Source organism: Corvus moneduloides, chromosome 4 (genome assembly GCF_009650955.1).
Source record: "Corvus moneduloides isolate bCorMon1 chromosome 4, bCorMon1.pri, whole genome shotgun sequence".
Taxonomy (NCBI): Eukaryota; Metazoa; Chordata; class Aves; order Passeriformes; family Corvidae; genus Corvus; species Corvus moneduloides.
The window spans coordinates 54,908,520-54,930,575 of record NC_045479.1 but is presented as its reverse complement, the minus strand read 5'-3'; the positions used below and the strand labels follow the sequence as shown (position 1 = coordinate 54,930,575).

General features: G+C 40.7%; 2 protein-coding genes across 7 annotated transcripts in view; both read right to left on the bottom strand.

Moving 5' to 3' along the window:
* The window catches only part of MAPK12 (mitogen-activated protein kinase 12), a 38,518-nt gene extending 26,682 nt beyond the window's left edge, over positions 1–11,836 (bottom strand). For 3 of the 4 annotated variants that reach the window (XM_032107137.1, XM_032107141.1, XM_032107140.1), the window contains exons 1-3: positions 11,635–11,836; positions 10,805–10,934; positions 1,071–1,129 (exon numbers count right to left, since the gene is read on the bottom strand). In XM_032107137.1, the coding sequence (XP_031963028.1) occupies positions 1,071–1,129; positions 10,805–10,934; positions 11,635–11,750 (305 nt within the window). In that variant the 5' untranslated portion in view covers positions 11,751–11,836. The remainder of the gene's footprint in view (positions 1–1,070; positions 1,130–10,804; positions 10,935–11,634) is intronic. The other variant, XM_032107138.1, reaches the window with a different exon arrangement.
* Positions 11,837–19,943: 8,107 nt separating this feature from the next.
* The window catches only part of MAPK11 (mitogen-activated protein kinase 11), a 31,971-nt gene continuing 29,858 nt past the window's right edge, over positions 19,944–22,056 (bottom strand). For all 3 annotated transcript variants that reach the window (XM_032107151.1, XM_032107150.1, XM_032107152.1), the window contains one exon: positions 19,944–20,636. In XM_032107151.1, the coding sequence (XP_031963042.1) occupies positions 20,563–20,636 (74 nt within the window). In that variant the 3' untranslated portion in view covers positions 19,944–20,562. The remainder of the gene's footprint in view (positions 20,637–22,056) is intronic.

Genomic DNA, 22,056 nt, shown 5'->3' with positions numbered 1-22,056 from the left:
TGCTAGTTATCAGAACTAGCTTAGAAAGAAGCTAACCAAAACCGTTGTGATATTTCAAAGACTGCTACACAGAAAACTAAGACATTCATGCAAGGCAATGTCTCTCACAATCATGACCACCTCACTGAGCTAGAAAAATTTGGAGGATGATTTTAAGGTCTCATTTAAAACACAGTGCTTCAATGCTCATCACATACATGTGCATTCTATTACATATGCTGTATAAAATCCTAGCACAATAAACAATATGGACAACATTCCTCATCAATATGAACACATGCTCCACGTCTTCTGTACTTCATTTTCTACATTTTTCTGTCAGATAGCTTTCATTGTTAACATATAAATACACAAGGTTGTTTAGGAAACATAGCTACACTAGATGAAATCCAGAACAGTTCTAACACAGGAAATCTACATTAAGCCCAAAAGGATTTCTGAGCATTGTTTCTCTAGCAATTTCTTCTAATTCGCAAGAATTGCAGCAGTAAACAAGTAAAACAGCAGACATGTTAAACATCTTGTGTCTGAGATGCCACCAAAAGGTCAGTGAGATGTGGTAGAAACAACCTGTATCAGGTGCTGTTTGGACCACTGACTGGGAAAACAGTCACAGGGCACAACAGACCAAAATGCAGATAAACACAAAAAAATTCAGCAGCATCAGCACTTCTTAACTGATCCTTGAATTAGGATGGTTCCCACTGAGATGTGCCGTGTAGTAGGGATAACTTTCAGCCTACCTGATTGGGTTAAGAATTGTCCTACCATTTGAGAAACCTGGGCCTTAGGGTAAGAAATCAATACTCGAAAGGCGGATTAGGAAATTCACCAAACTGCCATTTACTAGGGCTGAAAGAAGTACATACCTTGTAGGACAGGAAACTGGTTCTAATGACAACCTGAAAACCCCAGCCCATCAAAGCTGCACGTACGAGTTATATTAAGATGAAACTCAGAAAAAAAAAGTCCATGAAGCAACGATTTTGAAATTCTCTATTTAAAAAGCCACAATGCTCCCGCACAAGCAACAATGCTCTTCTCCAAAACACAAACAACTTGGAACTTACAAGTCATTAAACTTCTCCAGTGTTACATCTGGTGTGAAGACATCCAAAATTCCAATGACCTAAAAAAACCCAATAAAATATTAATGATTGATTTGACACAATAAAGTGTAAATCACCTAATAAATGAAAAAATATAATCCAAAACATTTCCACAGTGAGACATTAGCTACAGGCATAAATATGGCAGAAAGAATACTTAAAATAGTGCCAGGATTTATTTGCTAGATTTTATAACTCAGAGGGCAGCTTTACCCTGTGATACAAAATATAAGAAGTATCTACTGGAACTAAAAGTTTGGAGGCTAACAGTTTTATGTAAGAGGAGACAGTATTTTATCACTTGAACTACTGAAGGGTTGAAAATAAACCAGACAAATCAGTCCATAATATGAAGCACTCATAAGTGCTCTCCACCTAGCTGGGCTTGCTGCTTATTAATGAAGTACACTTTAAACATCTTCTAATTTCAGTAACAGGGTAATTTAGGTACATAGACTACAATAGCTAATTGGAAGTACAAAGAAGAAACTAGAACTAAACTGGTTTTACTGAGAAAAAATTAGCAAGAACTTTATATGATTTACTGTGGCTCATACATTAGGTTCTCCAAAGAGCTTTTTTTGTCAAACAAAGGCATTCTATCACTGAACAGAGAAATAACAATCTAGTAAAATGGATTTTCCACCACAGCTTTTCCTATTAGTATGGTTTTTGGGAGAACTATACAAACTGACTGGGTACATTACACTAAATACCAATGCTTCTTTCAAGCCCATTAAACACCAGAAAATTAAATATACACAACTCAATGCCCGAAAAGAGGTAGCTGGAATTATCTAAAGCCAGACTTTAGTTTAGATGCTGCTTAATCCAGGCAGTGCCAAAATAACACAGGCTTTTAGAGCTGCTTCTTTTCTACCTCTGCTCCTAATTCACGACCATTTCTGTCTGTTCAGAGGAAGACTGAGAGTGCTTGTGGCGCTTCCCAGGTGCAGGCTGCTATGTCACAGATTCACAAAATAGAATTCTGAGTTGGAAGGGACCCATGAGGACCATCAAGTGCAACTCTTAAGTGAATGGCCTGTACAGGGATTGAACCCACAACTTTGGCATTATCAGCATCATGGGGCTGTGCAGGGCTTTGCTAGAAAGCAAGCTAGAAGACTAATAACCTTTATAACCTTGTTCAACTCTATCTTTGTGGCCACACACACATCAGATCATACATCAAGAACTGTTCATCCAAATCAGGTATCTTTAAAAAAAAAAGTGAAAATAAAGAGAAGCATGAGCAGAAATGAAGGGGGGAAATGCAAGAAAAGGACAACTTCCTTTGTTTAAAGCTTTAAATAAAAATCGCCAACCATGATGAAATCTTTACTGCACTTATTTTTAGTCTTTCCACATTAAGGGCCAACTACTACAGTTAGCCTGGATATTATCAAAATGTCACAATGATGAAGATAGAAAAACTAATAAAGATGAAGGCAGAAAATTACAACTCCCTTTCTCTGTAGCCACATATATCTTTGAAAAGAAGTCACTAATAATATTTACCTGGGACTGTTATATGAAACTAACTCAAGAAGAATAACTACCATAAAACAATAATTAAACCCACAGAGTTATTATTTGAAGCAATATCTCTAGTGCTAACATTACAACAAGAATTTTCTTTTTTATGACCGTTTTACATAAGGTTTTCCTTTTCTCTGTGGAGGTAGGGAGAGAATGGAGGAGGACAGGATTACAAAGATGTACATCACAACAATGGAGCATAATGCAGCTCTACAGGCATTTCCTAAGGCAGCGTGTATGCGCAAACACACACACAGAGCATACACAGCCAGGAAAGTTGCACAAAGAAGGAAGTTAATAATTTAGCAGTAATTTTATTTAATACGTATCTTTCCTTATCAAGCCCCACTTCCTCAGAAGTCTTACTTGTTCTCCTTAAGCAGATATTTCCATGCCCTCATACACCTAAGCAAGAACCATCAGAAAATAAACGTCATCACATCTGAATGTAGCAGTGAAAGACACTGGGACACCACAATAAAAAGGGACACAGAGGAGGATGAAATAATGTGGCTGCTCTATCACATCCATCTGTGCACCAAGGCATTATCAGGCATCCCCTGTGAAACACAGGAGCATGAAGAACATGTTTCCATACAGAACACACCAGCCCCAAAACACACTAAAGAAGTTCACTAACATTCTAAGGCGTAGCCATTCCAGTACACAGAGCTCCTGATACTTAATGCTGCCTGATGTACACTACTGCTGAGGTAAGGTCACAGACTCATGGAGACAGACCTATCACTGCTGCAAATCCTCTACAGCAAATGAAGCCACCAAGACCAATGCCCAGCTCCTGAAGAAGGGAATTTTAAATAATGAACCAGAAAACTCTTTAAACATGCCAAGGATTTTGCAATACTACTTCTCTTGCTTTACAAATCAGGTTTTCTAAGAATCCTGAAATCCATCTTAATGTCCAAAATTGTAAGACATACTAATAGCTAATAAATTTCAAAATAAAAGTGAAGGGACTAATTTCCTTTTCCTCAGAGGTCTTTATTTAATAGCTGTGGTTTGGGATTATCTTCCTGTACTGGAGCAGAGTCATTCATATTTCCATTCAGGCCAGAGATTTTTGCAGCTATATTAAGCACAAGGAAGTATGGGATAAAATAAATCCTTTGAGGAAGATACAACTCCAGCTACTTGTTCAGGAAAAGGGAAAGAATTGAACGAAGTGTAGTCAACTCCCTCCTTTATAATATGATGGAAAAATCTGTTTCTGTCTGAAATGCTCTCAATAAAGACAGTATTTGTAAAGAACTTTATGATACTTAAAATATAATGTTCCAGCACAAAGTAAACCACCATAAACAATCACAAGAATAATTTATTTTTCATAGTGTTGCCTATATGAAATGTAACAGAGATATCTATGAAACCTTCTGTAAATGTATTTGTGGTATTAATCAGCACAATTACTGACACTATCAGAGATGGAAGCCCATCTGAGGAATGAACCCAGCAGAGTCTGCAATGGCAATGAAAAGCATCTGTGGAAATCAACAGCAGTGCTGCCTTTTCAGGGTCTTATTTTTACCCCTATTAACTCTGCCAAAAGTCAATTTCTCAAATAAATAAGCCCACAAAGAATGCATCTACTGTACATTTGACTGAAAAATAACCTGGATTTCTTCAGCCTCCACTGAAGCACTTCAACAGCTTTTATCTCAAGGACAGGGTGTAAACACTATGGAACTCCCACAGAACCACTGATTGGTTCGGGTTGGAAGGGACCTTTAAGCTCATGTAGTTCTAACCCCTTATCATGAGCAGGGACACCTTCCACTAGACCAGCTTGCTCAAAGCCCCATCCAACCCAGCCTTGGGCACTTCCAGGGATGAAGCATCCACAACTTCTCTGAACAACCTGTGCCAGTGCCTCACAGTAAAGAATTTCTTCCTTATGTCCAATCTAAATCTACCCTCTTTCAGTTTAAACTATTGTCCCTTGTCCTGTCACTACATGCCCTTGTAAAAAGTTCCTCTCCAGCTCTCTTGAAGTCCTCTTTGTGTACCAGAAGGCTGCTCTAAGGTCCCTCCAGGGCCTTCTCTTCTCTGGGGGGAACAACTCCAGTCCTCCCAGACTGTCTTCATAAGGGAGATGCTCCATCTTCCTGAAGTGCAAACCCACAAAACTACCCATCTACTGGTCTGACTTGTTTTCCACAGGTATACATTTACTTTGAAGCCAGTGGGGGGGGGTGAGTAGCAGCATTTCCATCCTTTCTTAACCCTACTGTGTGTGTTCCCTGACCACACTCACCAACTTTAACTACTGTTAACAAATAAATAACAGATTCACATTGGTGAAGTGGTTTCTGCCCTTCCCTTCTCAGCTGCCTCCTTTTCCAACAGCAGAGCACAACGGTGAATAGCTCCTCATCTCTGCCCTCCCCTGCACTTTGATGTATTGGATTACTTCTATTCAAGGACTGACCCATTACATTTCTGTAAAAGATATTTTCTGATGTAAGCAGCAGTACATCAAGAAAAAACCTGAATCTAGTATAAATTAATAAGTAATGTAGGTTATGTCTCTCATACAGTAAGTGCTGCTTTATCTTGCAGATTTTATGCATGAAAACACAGTGAAGTTGAGCGGCTTTAGCACTCAGGCTAAACATGCAAGTACATTTCTTAAGAGAGAGCCTTGCTAGGGTGCACTGAACTATGTATTATGCTGCATTAAATTTTCTGCAGGATTAACTTCATGTTCCTGTGCTGATCTACATCATGGGCACCTGCATCCTTTTATTACACTAAGAACTCTCCATCTTTTTAAAATTTTAACTACTCATGCCAGGGCTTGCACCACAGTCACCTTTCTTCCTCACAGAGTACCAACACATGAGATGAAGAATGCCTGCAAGACCTCCTTTTCTTTTCTCCTGCCAGTCAGCACACTGGCATACCCATGAGCATCACCACACTCTTCCTTCAAAGGATTAATATGTAACACTGGACAGATTCAAATCCTGCAGACAGACTCATCTTCATCTCTAGATTGGATGGCAATCAAAAGAGAAAGTTTGGGTTTCGGTGCTGTTTTTCTTATTTTCATTTCATGGAATAAGCTCATCAGTCTGCTTTATTAGTACCCAAGGCTGGGTGTGAATAAATGGCTATCAGCTGAAACCCAGCCTACATAAAACATCTATTAGTCAGATTAGGAAAATAAGCAAAAATGACAACAGATACCCCTATGTTGATTTATTGACCTTTGAATACCAAAATAAAATTACTCCAGTGTCCTGTTAGCTCCCTAGATGTGCTAAGCTTTCAGCCAGCAGAAAAGCAGACAGGAGTGTTTCTCCCTTACAAATTTTTGACAGCAATAAACCGTCCAGTTATAACTGTGTTTTTGCTTTCATAAGGACCAATAAGGAGATTTACCATTTCCAGACAGGATTCCTGAATTGCACTTTACTGGCATATATGTACCCAAAGAATGTGAATTTTTAGCTGGTGCAGTCCTGCAGGACTTGCTGCAGGAAACCTCTTCTAACACAGTAAGCACACTCTCATCCATTAAGGCATCACTCATCTACAACTCCCTTGTTGGTCTGATTTTGTACACTGCAGATGCTGTTGCTTTCCACTGCTCATGTCAGGCTAGATGAACTGCAAAAAGTGACAGATTTAAGATTTTTCTCAAGCAGGAACACAGCCTGACCCATTATTTTCTCTGGAACTAATTCCTCCTGTGGTTGACACTGTGTAGGTGTAAATAAAAAGCTCAACATTTTTTCAAAATAAAAAAGAAAACAATTAAAAAGCAGTCAACCTGAAAGTGCATCATCCTCAAAAATGTAACTGTAGAGAGACAGGTAATTTAGTGTCTGTTGGGTATCCAATTCCTTGCAAAGTGGAAAAAAAAGCTTCATGTTTCTCATAATGCAAAACACACACTGGTCTTCACATGTGGGAATACACCAGAGAATAATTTCCACTCTGAGCAATGAATGAGAGCATAATATAGAGTACCTTTAAACAATTACTGCAGTGGCCTCTTACATACAGAGTTTCTAGGAAGGGAAAACATCTGTAGAGTATTAACTGACCCAAGAAATGTTTAATGGGCATTTGTCAGAAATTTTACACCAAAAACACATTGAGAATTTAATTGGCAGAATTGCGTCAGAATTCCCATGGGTGCCTATATGTACATGGGTATATACATATGTACACAGGGGTATTTACATATGTACACACACCACACTTCGATAAAGTCCACACTTTGTTCTGACAGGAGCCACCAGCATGAGCTCTTCTCTTCCTCTCTCCAGTGCCATCTCCCTTTGCCAGCTATTCTGCACTCCTGCTTGAAAACTTCTCTTAACAAGCTGGAGGTGAGCAGGGCGCCAGGGCTGGACCACTGCAAACAACTGTCCAGCTGCACTTGTTTCAACAAAAGAGGGTATCAAGGTATCACTTACAGTCCAAATGTGTTAGAAAATCCAAGTTATTTGCCAAAAGAAACTAAATGTTCTGCATCTTCACTTACTTGTCTGACTTTCGCACTGCATACACAGACATCTCCATTAACTGCAGAATACACAAATACAGAGCTATGCAAATGTTTGAGAGCTAAAGCCAGGGCCAAAGTTAGCATGCTGGCCATATTCTTACTGCTTTTGGTTTTAAGCCAGTGCCATAATAGATAAGTTTTAAAGGTCCTCATTTTAAATGAATTCAAAATGGACAGAAACACAGAACAGAAAAAGCACTACTAGAAAGTATTTCCTAAAGGTATAAAGACTCTGTACAAGATCCAACAGATGTGAAAGAAATAATCAAGAGCTGCTAAGGTTGTAATGGGATGAATACTACAAACTAGCATGATTAAATGACAGAGTAAAACAATCCCAAGCAGTGCTTCCTTCATTCTGCCTTAGCTGTGTTTATTCCTCATTTCTATACCATGCCCTCCCCTGTGCCAGCTATTTATGCAGCTACAGAGTGATCCAGCAGCTTATCCCACTGGGAACAAACTTTTCTTTTCGGCAATGTTGTAGGAATTGATCTGGGTTAAACTGCTTCTTTGGTAGTAGAAGCAGCTTATGAAGTTTGGGAAACATCCTGGGTCCTCTCAAATTAAAAGCCCTACCCCCCAAAAAAATAAACCCCAAAAAAAGCATACCAGTGTCATTAAAGACTGATTTATCTCTTAACAGCCAGATCTCATCCTCTTCACTCACAGCCTCTGTCCTTGGCCCTCAACAGCATTACTCCTTTGGACTTGTTTACAAAGGGTTGATGAGAAGTCCTGTGCGATCAAGTCTGCATGGTTTATATAGAAACATTCCTCGCCACATGGTCTATGTAGAAATATGCATCACTACATTTACTTGAGAGCCATTATGGAGTGAAAAGGTCTAATGAAAGATGGTATGCCAGCAACCAGTCACCTCCTCCTGAAAATGCCTAAATACACAAGCAAATTCACCTGTGAGTTAGCTTCCCTACAAAGTAAAATATTTTGAATTCCATAAAATTCAGGAGAATTACTCCTGTATTTGCTTTTACAGGACTCCTGGTCATCCTAAAACCCTTCTACATAAAAAAGATGAGCATATTCCTCAAAGGGTATATAATGGAGGTCATCTAGGGTATTAAGCAGTAGTTTTCCTCCATTTTTATTCTGACATGCTGATGAATTATATCACTGAGACACAGGTTTAATGGTATCTTCTGCTATCTTAATGAAGGATCAGAGCTGCTATTTTTAACACAATGTATCAGACCATTACAATTTCTTCCATCATTCTGAATAGAGCGTAAGATTAAATAAATTATGATAATGCATTGCTGCATGCTTAACACAAAAATTCCCTGAAAGCTACGAGGGGCAGAGATGGTCCTTTGAGAGGCAATCACAGTGAAACAAACAAAACATCACACTTTCCATTAAAGCCAACATGAAATTCCTTGTGATTACAGAAGTAATTTTGAAACAAAAACAGATAAGAAGAGTGAATTGGATGTAATTTTAACTATCAAATAAACAGAAGAAATTCTTTCCTGTGAGGGTGCTGAGACACTGGAATGGGTTGCCCAGAGAAGTTGTGGATGCTCCATCCCTGGAAGTGTTCAAGGACAGGTTGGATGGGCTTCTCGGCAACCTGGTTTAGTGAAAGGTGTCCCTGCCCACAGCAGAAAGGCTGGAACTAGATGGTCTTTCATATCTCTTTCAATGCAAGCCATTCTACGATTCTGTGATTGTATGAAATATAAAAAGCAGCTCTCTGACAGAATGGTCGTGGGTCAAAGAGGTCAGGCTGAAAATCATGATGAGGAGCAATACTGCCATTCTGGTTTAATACTGGATGGGTGGAGCAGCTAAAGGAGTACCCTTGAGATCAGCTCGGGAACCGAAAATCCTAAAAGGCATGGTTGCTGCTCCTAATTCACCATGGGCAACACGACTGACAAAAGGCAGTGAGGCTAGGGTGGTGGATAGGAACTGTCTTGATGGCTGTACTACCATGTCAGTCTCATCTCAGATGGGTGGAATAGTCAGCTTCTGCCTCCAATCTCTGCAGGATCATTTATTCAGTCTTTGTTCTCTAATAAGTAGATGCCATAATTCACGTTAAAATCTTTCTTTAGTACATAAACCTCTTTTTTCTGGGGCCCAAACTGTTTCCTAAGACTGTAAATCATTCCATTCCTTCACATAGATTGATTTGTAATTTGTACACATTGTGCTCATGTTCCCCAGTGAGCATTTTCTTCAGGACTCTTTCATTACCAATTGAGTCACAGTGGTGTTCTAGAGTATTATTCTAAAGGGCATACACTGCATAAAACCTGCTAGGAGTGGAAAATGCTCCCCAACAGATTATTCTGGGAAATGGAAGAAAAATAATCTCAGAATTCTGGACACAGTTAGAAGCTTGGCAACTGCATGGGCTGCTCCACTCCCAAATGTTCAGTAAAGAAAACGCTGAGAGTATTAAAGCCCATACACAGAAGTTTCCTGCAAACATTAACTCTTTTAACATGTGCAGCAGTGGTTATGAAGCAGCTACTATGAAGTAATCAGACTAAAAGGTTTAGATTAAAATATACAAGCAGACAGTTTCTTAAACCTACAAAAGCTCTTCTTTCCCTCTGGACAGTCAGGATATCCCACAAATTATTCTTCAAACGAACCTAGTTAATACTCACAATATTAGTATTATAATGTTAAATGGCAAAGACTAGTTATTATTACCAATTTCTCCCATCCTCACTTTCTATCTCTCAGCTTTTTGTGAAGGCCCTCTGAATGGAGGTATGCTCTAATCTTCCACATCAACTAACATTTTAAACGATGTTCTTATGCATCATTTTAACAACTCCCTCCAAACTATCAGGCTTTTTATTTCATATGCATTCTTCATGAATAGCACTTAAAACTACTACTATGATCCTCCAAGCCCTTCTCACCTGGAATCCATGCTTTGACTCCACAAAAACTGTTTTCACACAAACTTCTTCAATTTTTTCCCTAAACCACTAAGCAGTATTGGGACCACGTATCTTTCTTTAACTTCTTTCAACACTTCTTTCTACAGCTGTTCTTCTTTCATGTTACATGGGAATTATGTGCAGAGTTCTATAAGCTATTCTCTGCTTCATAGTAAAGCAACTTGTTTAGTCATTTGTGGACTTTTCCCGTTTCACAGTAATACGAGCCTGAAACTTTCAAATGCTTCGTGAATGATCAAAAAAGAGAAAAATGCTAACCCCTCCTCAACGTTTGCACGTGTGCATCTTCATGCAAGCTCAGGGGAAAAAAAAAAAGAAAGAAAAAGAAGATGCTGGCACCTGAAACCTACAGACCCATGCTCTGTACTCTCCTGCAACTCACAGGAACACAGTGATGGAAACTGTAATTTCTGGTCTTTAATCCCTCTCGCTAGTGCTGAGCAAATTGCACTGTGGTCCTAACCTTCCCCACCCAGTCTTTCCTACATGGAAATTAAGTGGTGTTTCCCACAGGATATTCTAGTTTGTGTGAACTGATGTTTGTAGGACAGACAAAAGACAGGCTGAAAGATTCCAGAATTCCCTTCAGCTACACATCTGCCCTGTCCAAATCTAAATATTTTCTTTGATTTAAAGTGCCTAAGCTATGGTTTTGAGCTAATGACCCAACTCACGTTTTCATGCTTCATGTGTTTCAGGAGACGCAGCTCCCGGTAAGCTCGTTTGGCGAAGAGTTCAGACTGAAAGGGGCGGTACAATTTCTTAATGGCCACTTTGGTGCCACTTCTTCCATCGACGGCTGAGCTTTAAGGGAAAAGAAAGAGTTTGGTGAGCAAGGACCGAAGCAAGTCTGCGAACCAGAGCAACCCCGGCCGGCACCGAGCAGTGGCTGCATCCTGCCCCTCGCTGCCGGGCCCTCGGCCGGCAGCCCCCATGCCCTGGGGAAGACCACCTCCCCAGAGCACCTCTGCCAGCAGCCATCTCACTTCATTCGCCTGCCACACTCTGTGATGAAATGTAGACAAATACTAAAAGCTTTAAAGAGGAACAGCTAGAGAATGGGAAAAAAAAAATACCCAAACCAAAAATAAGACAAAAAAATCCCACAAAACGCCCAAACCCACCACCAACGCAGACCCAAACCAAGAGGCCCGTCCAAAGGGCTACAACACCCCGGGCTTGGGGACACTGCCGCTCCGGGGTGCCGCGGGACGGACTCGACAGCCGCGGGCAGCGCTCCCCGGGCACGGCTGGAGCAGCGCTCCGGGCTCTGCTCGCCCCAGGGACGGAACACGCGTGGGTCGGCTCCCCCAGCGGGACAGCGGTGAGGCCAGGTGAGCAGCGGGGCCGCCCCTCTGCCCCCCTGGGGCCGGCGGCACCGGGCGGGTCCGGACAACAACCGGGAAAAGTTGGCAGAAGCAGCACGCCAGAGGGCCGGGCCCGGCAGCGTCCTCCCGGCCACCGCCACCGCCTCCGCCCGGACTGCCCCCGCCGCCCCGCTCACCACACGGCTCCGTAGGCGCCGGACCCCACAGGCTGCAGGTCCCGGTAGCGGTCCCGCACTTCCCAGAGGGTCTTGGTGATCTCCTGCCGGTAGAAGCCATTCTTGGGGGAGGACATGGCGCCGCCGACCCCCGCCGGCACGCGCCGACAAAGAGCCCGGGCCGGGGGAGCGGGAGCGCCCAGCGCCGCCGAGCCGGGCTGCGCCGAGGGGCTGGGCCGAGGGGCTGGGCCTGAGCGAGCGGCGCCGCCCGCGCCCGCCCCGGCCCCGCGCAGCCCCGCCGGCAGCACCGCCCGCCGCCCCGGCTCAGCGCTGGGGACCGGCGCTGAGATCGGCAGTGGGGTCGGCACCGGCAGCGGCCCCCCCTCCCCTCCAGGCCGGGCGTCAGGGGCTGCGTTCCGCCGAGGTTGAGGCGCGAAGGGCGCGGTGTCCCGGCGGCGGGGGAGCGTGGCCGGACAGAGAGGCAGGTGCCGGGGCTCTCGCTGTCCGTGTGAGTCCTTGCAGTGGGGAGCAAACCCCTCCCGGCCGTCTCTTCCACGTCACGATGCGACCCCTCACGCGGAGCCCGTTTTGCGTTTGTGCTCGGGTTCCGGTGAGGTGTCACCGACTGCTGCATCAAAGTGTTAAGGAGTACGAGAAGCTGCAGCTGGTTGAGCTGGGTTTGTGTATGAACAAAAAAGAGCTTTTGTATGGCCTCTGCCCTGAGACGAACAGCTGAGGGGTCCCCAGATCATCCCAGGGTCAGACCACAAGTTACAACAATATTTCACATAGTTAAATAAAAACCAGCACACACTTGGTTCAGGTGCTCAGAACAAGCGGTACTGTGCATGGCTGATGTGAACTGGAATGGAACTGTTGCAACAGTGGCTTGAAATTACTGTGGTGCTGGAGTATGGACAAGAGCAACCTTCTCAGTAGCTCTGCAATAAATAGGCCTGGGCCAGCAACACGTGTAAGGCAAAGACCTGGATTAAAATATGTTTTATGTGTTCTCTGTGTGAATATAATTAAAATTGTTGTCCTTCAGGGTCTGGTAAAGCTTTTTTTTTGTTTGATTTCGCCCCTGAGCAATGTTGCTGAGGTTAGGTAATTCAGACTTGCTGTCACTTCAGTTCAATTTATGGTTTAGCTCTAAAGCGGCAATCTGGCCAAATTTTGTGGTTTCCGATGCCATTTTGGTAGTTGCCAGGGGCCCAGCCCTTTTCGTGCCTGACTACCAAATGTGGAAGAGCCGCCCTGCCCTCACTCCTCCTGGGATACCGGAAGAACACAACCTTCCAGCCACCAGCCCTGTGTTCCAGTGCTGCTCTCCGCTGACCTGATTGACTCTCTGGTTTAGTAAGAATGGAGAGCAACCTTCTAACGTTTAGCAGTTAATGTGAGGCTTGTGAGGAGTGTTAGATCAATGGTAGATGTTTACTTTAAAAAATCTACTGCCCCAGGAGGTTTTTTTTTAATTTCTGACATCCCGTCTATGCTGTTTGCCATTCAGATGATGGCTGGTGTGATATGTGGTACAGGTAAGGTGAAGGATAGAGTAGCTTCCTAGCTTCCTCTTGTTTTGAACTAGTCCATTAGTTAAATTGCTTTTAATGACCATTATATGTATTTCAAATACAGAGAGGATTAGTTCTGCTTTTCATCCCTCACTTACTTTTCCTTTATCCAGTTGTGACAAAGTGATACTTTTTTACTGCTTGCTTTTTATCAAGGCAGAAAGCAGATGATTTTGATACAGTAGATAGAAGTACTAACTTAGCACCAAGACAAGGTCACTCTTGTGCAGAAGCTGAGAATATTGCAGAGCAACTTTTGTAAAAGATTTTAAATTGACAAAGTTATCCACTGCTGGTTTTCCCATGTTTTTCCTTCATATAAGTATTAAGGCATACTTTGCTATAGATAGATAGATGAAGTAGCTGTGTAGGTCAAATACAAGACCAGCTTTTCCCACCACGTCACACATAGAGGAGAAGAACTGGTAAACTTACTGAAAAGACTGGGAAATCAGCACTGTTGTAACAAGGAAAGCTTTGTCTAATAAACCAGTCAAAGTGTCTATGAAGGGAGTGAGGCAAGAAACGTGGGTCCGTCCACAGCTGGTAGGTCTTACAGCAGTGTCACAAACTGCATGAGTCTTTGCATCCTGCTAGGCTCAGCTGGATCCATGGTGATGTGTTTTCCTAAAGACAGTTTGTTGCAAGGGGACTAATAGATGCTACAGCCATATCTTACTCTGGGCAATGTGTGCTTGACAGGATAGATTAAGAAAGGAATGCTATCAGATGTTTCTGCTTCTGGCATATGTTTATTGTAAAGTTCATAGAAAAAAGGGACCTTCTTCAGACATCATTAACAAAAAATAGTAAGTGCATTAATGGTGCAAAAATTGCACTTTCCTAATGCTCATCCCATAAAGGGAAGATTTAAGAGGTATCAGAATGTGGTGGTTTTTTTTTTAAGAACCATCTTTTGATGTGCTGGGCGGTTGCCATCAGCTGCAAAGCATATGAGGTAGATGGGATGTGTACAGTACTCTTTCTAGTCCCTCTGGGTACTGAGAGCTCAATTTCACTCCAGCCTGGAGGTGAAGCTTTGGTGCTGGAGCAGAAGCTCTACAAGCAAGCAGTGAGAAATCTAACCTTGTTTTCCTGAGAAATCTTACATGTATGAAGTCTGGTAAGAAAGTTTGATGGCAAGGCTGCTCACCACAAATTATCACTTGGAGATGACAAAACAGCACAGCCCTTTTTGTCAGGAGCTGAACCGTGGGTGAGCTGCTGGGCCCTGGGTGCAGGAGTGCATCAGTGCCAGCAGGGAGAGGGACTGGCACCTGATCTCCAGTCCAGGCCCAGATAACGAGCGGGAAAGAAGATCATACAAAGTCCTTTGAAAAATCAAACATCTTCCCATCTTTCTGCCTGTTTATATGACTTTCACATGGTAGTTTTATTCTTTATACACTAATTCACACATGAATAATTTAGTTGTGTAAAATATACCTTAAATGTCAATAAACATAAAATCTTGCTGAATTGTCAAAATCTGATTCCTAGAACATTATTATTTTTAACAAACTTTCTATATCCCCACCTTCAAAAAATACTCTGTGCTTGTCTACCTAGAAATGTTGCCATGGAGGAAGTAAGTTCATTTTATTTATTACAACAAGAAGTAAAGGTTAAAAATAATAATAATAAAAAATCTCAGTTTTAATCTGAAAATACTCTTGTGCTATTTTGTCCCCACCCTTCCCCACTGCAGTAACTGCCAACTATTTTGCAACTTTTCTGGTTTTGTCTCTCTGCCCCATGAGCAGAGTGCTTCAGTTCCAGTTTCTGTGACATGTAGCCCTCCTGGGGGCCTTGCCATGTTGCAAGGTCACTCAACCATCGGCAGAAAGAAATAATATGCACCACCTAAGTGCTTTTTATTTAAAAAACATAATTAAAAAACTATACGTTTCATTTTTTAAAGAGGTCAAGTGAGAACTTCCTAAGTACTACCCCGTTATCCCTGCTTGCTGGAGGTGGGTGGAGGAAGAGAAGCCAGTTGCATAGAGTAGTAAACACCTATGTATAAGTCAATTACTTTTAACACTCGCCTAACTTTTTCTCCTCAGGATCCACCAAAAGGTCCTCTCCTACAATATACTGAAGGAGTTTAATTTTTAAACTATCACAGACTGTCACAGTATGAGATGCTATAGTGTACAGAGAAAAAAAAAACCTCCTGAAGGGTTTCCCAACTTCAGTGCAAAAATCATATGAAAAGAGTGCCAATGGATATCACTGATGGGTAGCTTTACTCATCTGTCACTGCATAGCTGTGCACATCTCCTGTTTAAATCACCAAAACGGTTGTGGCTTTCTTATCCCCATCTCACCCATGCCTTAGTTTTTTGTGTTTCCATCTCAACCTAATGAGAGAGCTGGGCAGGACAGGAGTACTGTATGTAATTTTTGCACAGAGCGTAATTTAACTATGGGTTCTTGATTTAAGCCATCAGGCTCTAAAATGGAATGTATTATCTGAGTGCTAATCTACATGGTATTATTCTAGAAGGAACAAGGTATTGCTCCGTGGAGGCTGCCAGTTATAGCAGATTTAATGTATAGTTGTCTCGGGGCTGCCACTGCAATTCAGTATTTCTGCTCCATTCAGTATGATTTGTGATTGAATTGGAACCTAAAAGGACTGGCTAAAACCTCTGTGCTATGGTACACATCTTAATTTGTGACAATAATTGGAGCTGGGGGACTATGGGAGTTCAAAATGAAGCATTTGTATGTGTGCAAGATTGAAGCCTAATTGAAGAGTTTCACTCATTATGTAGAAATTTCCAGTCTAATGGATTAAGTGTTGGAAGATTGGTTGGAAGATCAGTGTTCACATAGAAAACTCACAATATATTCCCTCCTTGTAGTGAAAACTTAGACCCTTTTAGGTGTATCAGTTCAATATTTTATCTTACAGCAGAAAGAAGGGCAGTGGCAGTGACACTAATGTAGCTTTCTAAATCTCTTGGTACTAGTGCCTTAAAACCCCTTACCCAGACTCAAATCAATGACATTTGGTACTCTCACTTGTGCGAGTGTGCTGATTTTCTAAAGACCAGAGCTTGCGTCCATAAACACTAGCAGCAGTAGCAGCAATGTGAGAAAAAAAAGCAGCTGCTTTTAAAGCAAATGGAAGTGTTGCTATTAATTCCTTCCTGAAGAGACTCATCTTGTTGAGGTTGAATCCCTTTCTGCTGCTAACAAAAGCAGAAATTTACAGTGCAATTCTCTTTCCATGAGAGCTAAATCTTTACCACTGCTCATCTGTCAGGCATTCCCAGGCCAAGTCAGTAATTTACAGATGTAGCAAAGGATATACTCAAGTAATTTGTGCCGGCAGCTCAATATGGTACTTTTTGGACAGATTAATCTTTGACCAGCTCCCAAGAGTGGGGAAAGTAGAGGTCTGTTTACTTGTTATGACCCAGGAGCACATGTGACAGGAAGAAAGGAAGGAAGTGACTTTTGTATTGACTGCTTCCCACCTCTGTCAAAAGTGCTTTTGCTGCCAACATTTTGTCCTTGAAAGGGTTGTTCCCCTCCTGACCCTTAGGATGAGCTCACTGTGTCAGATCCTGCAGCACAGTGACCCTTCTTCCCTTTTGCTTTCATCTTTTATACCATATCAAAAAAACACCAAGAGCACTCCCTGGAACTCTGCAACAACGCTGTCTAAATAATGACTCTTGACCTATTGATAATTACATATTTTTTTAATATACCAGTATTGATTACCTAATTTCCTATTATTTTTCCCCTCTATAAATTCTCAGACTTATTAGTAAACCTGCTGTTTCATACTCAAGTAGCGACTTTGTATCTTTAGGGTATGGGCGCATGATATCCTCTAAACTGTGCTTCTCCTCTAAACTATCGTTGGCTTTTCTTTCCATTGGTCCATTGTAGATTAAATTTTTTTATTCTTGTCTGCTTTGTGTCATATCAATTTCCTGTTGCTGGGTTTCAGTGCTGATGAGGTAAAGAGCTTAAAAAATAAAGATGCAGACTCTAAAAGTGTAGTGTATACTTCGGCCTGTCAAAAGATTGAGATGCATGCAAAAGATTTTCCTTTTGCAAGACCTTTTGCTGCCAGTGACGGTAAAATTGCTAGACTTGGGGTTGCACTAACCCTGATTATAGAGTGAAATAATAAATAACTAGGAGTGATTTCAGTTCAGTAGGTGGATGGATTACAAGCTCTTATGACTGGAAGCTGAAATTAGATAAATTCAGATGAAAACTAAATTGCTAACAATGTCAGTAATTGACCAGAGAAAGCCCTTGGACAGCTGTGCTCTCCCCACTGGAAGCCTGAGCTGCCTCCTCCATGTGCAAAGCCCAGCCATGCTCCTCTGAGCTTGCCCTCTGTGCTTTGCAGGTGGCCAGGGATGAGAGTACCCTAATTTAATGCAGGCTAAAACCTATGCTGCTCTCCTCAAACATATGTGCAATGTATAGAGCACCTACAAAGGCACAACTGTGCTCATGGAAGTAACAGTGCTGTCAGGAGATTAAACCCCCACTGTTTAAGCAGGCACCACCGCAAGTTTTACAAATAACATTTGGGCCACGTAATCAATGCCTTCATTAAAGACATTTTTAGCAAATAATTTTTTTAAAAAGTTTTATATTTATTTAATCTTTAAAATTTATTGTTTAAAAATTTTAAGCCATCTGCCTCACCAAGCCTGACAAAGCCCTCACTCCTTGATGATTACCTCCATTTGCCTGTTTGCGTTGGTTGAGAAATGTTTTCTTCTGTGTTCAAATGATGAGCATTCTTAGTGCTAAGCCTTCCACCTTTCTGTCCCAGTGGGGTACTGGCTTTCCAATTACCCTCTCCTGCTGTCATAAACTGATAAAGTTATCAAATTGTAGTCCCATATTGGATTGCCACAAGGGAGCTGGTTACCTGCTCTAGAAAAATACTTTAATTATTGGCTTTTGAGGTCTAAGTAATTGCCTTCATTTTGCATATCTAGGAAAAAGATTCTGTCTATCTCACTACCACACCCTCTCTTCTTAAAGGCACTCTTTTTCTTGATGTTAAAATGAGATGATTTACAGGTTTTGATGGTAATTTATTAAAAAGATCTGAGCTATTGTTGCCCATTACTGTCACCTTTCATTAGTTTAAATGTGGCTATGACCGTATTCTTCCTACATAATTTATCTCCTAGAAAAAAATTGCATCTCTGAATGTCAAAGGAAATATTCAGAGGAAGATTCAGAGTTGCCGGAAGAACAAATTTTGGAAGCAATATAAAACTTTCTTTCTATCTCAAGTGGCAGAGTTACGGCAACCATAGTTTTATGCATCCTTTGAAACATTTGACAACGGCCACCCTTAGAGCTAGGAAACCAGATCAAACAAATGAAGGGACGAACCCCATAATAAATTAATTGTTGGACACAAAAAGTTCTCGTGAAATCTCTTTACTTCATCTTTGCCCTTCCAGCTGAAATGGAGCTGCCAAATAGGCTTGTAAGCTCAGTATCAGATTTCAGAGAAAAGAAAGCACTGAGCTACTTTTAACTGGCAAACAAACAAATTTAAAAAACCGTTTAAGATATGTCTGAGTGAATATTTTCATTATGTAGTCAGAAATAATTTAAGGATTTACAAGTGTTTCACCTATTTTAGTCAGCATGAATTTCAGTCATTGCATGATCATTACAGGCCTCATCCAGCTTCACAGGAAGCCAAAGTAATGATGGCTGACAGCACTTCAGAGGAGTTGCAAGAAATCCATGCAGGCATTTACTTTCAGATTAATATGCCCTGGGGAAACTTGAATACAAGTGGCTCTATTTCATTGACGCAAGTATTGAATAACTGGAAAACATTATCAAAACAATCCATCACTTAGTCCACAAATTAGAAGCATATTTTCTAGATGGAATGCCTATTTCTATTTCTGAAAAAATCAAAGTTCTTGGACTTGATTTTTTGTTTTTAAATCTGTTTATTAAGAAAAAGCCTTTCTTTTTACATAGAAAAGATACAGAGGAAAGTAAATGCAGTAGAATCCATTACCTTATATAATAGCTATACAATTGAATATCAATGACAAAAGTTTCAGAAAACCTAAATATTATAAAAAGCCACCTCCAAAATAAGACTCTGACAGAGCAAGAACAAGACACAAAAATGAACACTGAACAACTGTGAATCACAAGTGTGTAGAAAGACACAGCCAGTACAATACAAGAGGCCTTGTGCCAAAAAGGATGTTCCTGTCACAGTATTATGCATTCAATGGAGGAATCAGATACATTTAATTCTTTAAGAAATTTCAGTATCTGGTGTATCCTGCAATTTTTAATTTAATTTTCCAGCTTTTCAGAGTTGGAAAGCCTTTAAAATTTTGCTTAAAAAACCCCCTCCAATGAGAATGTGTCGAATTCTTAAATCTTGTTTTGTCATGTCTTCCAATGGCAATTATTAGTCACTTTCCCAAGGATTATGTGAAGGAAAATAAGACAATGCGGAATATTTAATTCAAAGCTGTGAACTGAACTGAGCACTCCTGCACTGCCATCTGTGACAGCCTTTGCTAAAGCTTGCAGAAGTCTACAGAGCTCTGCCACAGTACCTTCAAGGCACCTTCCTGTAAACTCAGGCAAAATCACCAACAGTCCAGCAAGTGGCACCGTTAGGAATACCATCGGGAAGTAAAATTGTCTCACAAATGGGTGTTGTGCAGATTAAAAAATACATGGGGAAAATAATGAGAACAGACACTTGAATGTCAAGAGAAGAGAAAGATTTATTTTTACTGACTTTCAACTGGTGTTAAGATTGCTTGAGAGACATCCAGTAAATGTGTAAGACTACCACAGATATGACTACATATGCATATTCTGTCTATCTCACTACCACGCCCCCTCTTCTTAAAGGCACTAACTATAAATAGTACGAAAACAGACAGATAAAATCAAAAAAAAAAAAAAAAAAAAAAGGATTGCTTGTATGGACTTCTTGTTTATGTTTGTATACATTCATGCTTTAAATGTACAATTTAAAAATTAATTTAAAAGGTCACCTTTATTTTGGCAATACAACTGATAAAATGAAACATGCAGAACACACAGCTTGACAGAACTCAGTGCATAATTTTGTCAGAATGAAGCAGTTCTTTACCACCCTTTGTGAGTTGGGAATACATTCATATTACAAGGCAAACTCCCCCCCCCTCCCCCCCCCCCCCAAACAGACAACATCTGGCTTCTGTTTAATGCATCTGTTTTTCCACATCTCCTCCAACATCTTTGGATAGTAAAATCTACATCTGACCACAGGTTAAATTGTATGGTTGTATTTTAACAGTCTTCATAGTGCAGCAAGGCAAGACAGAGCTGCCTGTCTTCACTGTTCTATCTCCAGGCTGTCCATTTTTAAGTCAGGTGGTTTAAAGCTATTCACTTCCTCATAGGTAAGTTCTGTAGAGGGGGTGTAAGGAAGAGAGAAGAATTAGGTGATATTCTCTTCAGAAGAAAAATATTCCAGACAAAACAGTTCTACAGATACATGTGACTCGTAGTTTGTATTTCCAGCCTTTTTAACATCCAGATCCAAAACCAGACTGAATTCACTAGGAATCCTCCTCTTAACCTCAGATTACAAATCAGACTCACAAATACTGTTATTGTACAACATGACTGTCCCCTTTAACTCATTACTAAAACACATGGGCCCTGAAATGAAAACATCAATCATGCTGTCAGATGACTTGCCAAAATGATGTAATAAAAGACAAAATGTAATGGAAAATGGAATCTTTAAAAGTACCTCGATAGGTTTTTAAATGTACACTTTTAACTGTGGAGAACATTCTTTATCATCTCTCAGTCAGCTGCCTTCAATTATATATCATTTGCAATTCTGTGCTAATGCCTTGTGATCCTGGTTTTTGTTTTGGTTTGTTTTTTAAATGTTTTACTGTAGCTAACTTAATTTTACAGTTCTCTGAAAAAAATTTTCTTTTTGTCTTAGAAGCGTGTAACAGCTTTCATCAAGAAGTTCTATATTCATCAATAGCTAGAAACATGGGTTACTTGCTATTTTACCCTGCTTTGGGAATAACCCTTTATCTTTTCATGCTAACAGTTATGTCCTGTTTTCTGCCTTGGACATAACTCTGAATAGCATACACTCAGCCTCTAAAATTTTGAAATATTTTCTAACTGATTAAACATGTCAGTAAGAAATCGATGAGCTTGGGCTGCAAGCCTCAGCAGTGTGCAAGGCCAAGAAAACTCTGAAGTGCATAATGTATAAGACAAAGTGTCTGAAATCTCATTTTACTTTGGTGCTCAGTCCCTTGAGATCAGGCACCACTGATTTTTAACTTGAACAGAAAAAGAGCAGAAACATGCCACCAACATCTTGAGAAATTGGGTCAATATTTCATCAACACTACAAACATTTTATGTCACCTTACTTAAAAGTGGCACATGCTGTACTTAAAAATAAAAAAAAATTATTCCCCAAGATAAAAATATGACCAGAAGGAAGAAGGAAAAGCAGCAAAACCAGCTGTGCCAGTTTGAGATTTTTGTCTCAGGCCTTTTTTTAAACCTGAATAAAGAACAAATTTGACCTGTAGTTCCATCAAGGTCAATTATGTAAAAAATGATACATGATAAATGTAATGATAAATAATATGATACTGTCCTTCCAAGAGAATTCACCTTCATGTCCTCATTTCAGTTTAGAAAGTGTTAAGATGTTAAGCTAAGATTGTTCCTGAAATAATTTCAACGGAGTTTCATCACAAAGAGAAATCAGCTTCATGACTCAGAAATTGTTAAACTTTCCTGTTAAATACTTGGGCAACTGAAAAAGCAGCAGAAAAAAAAT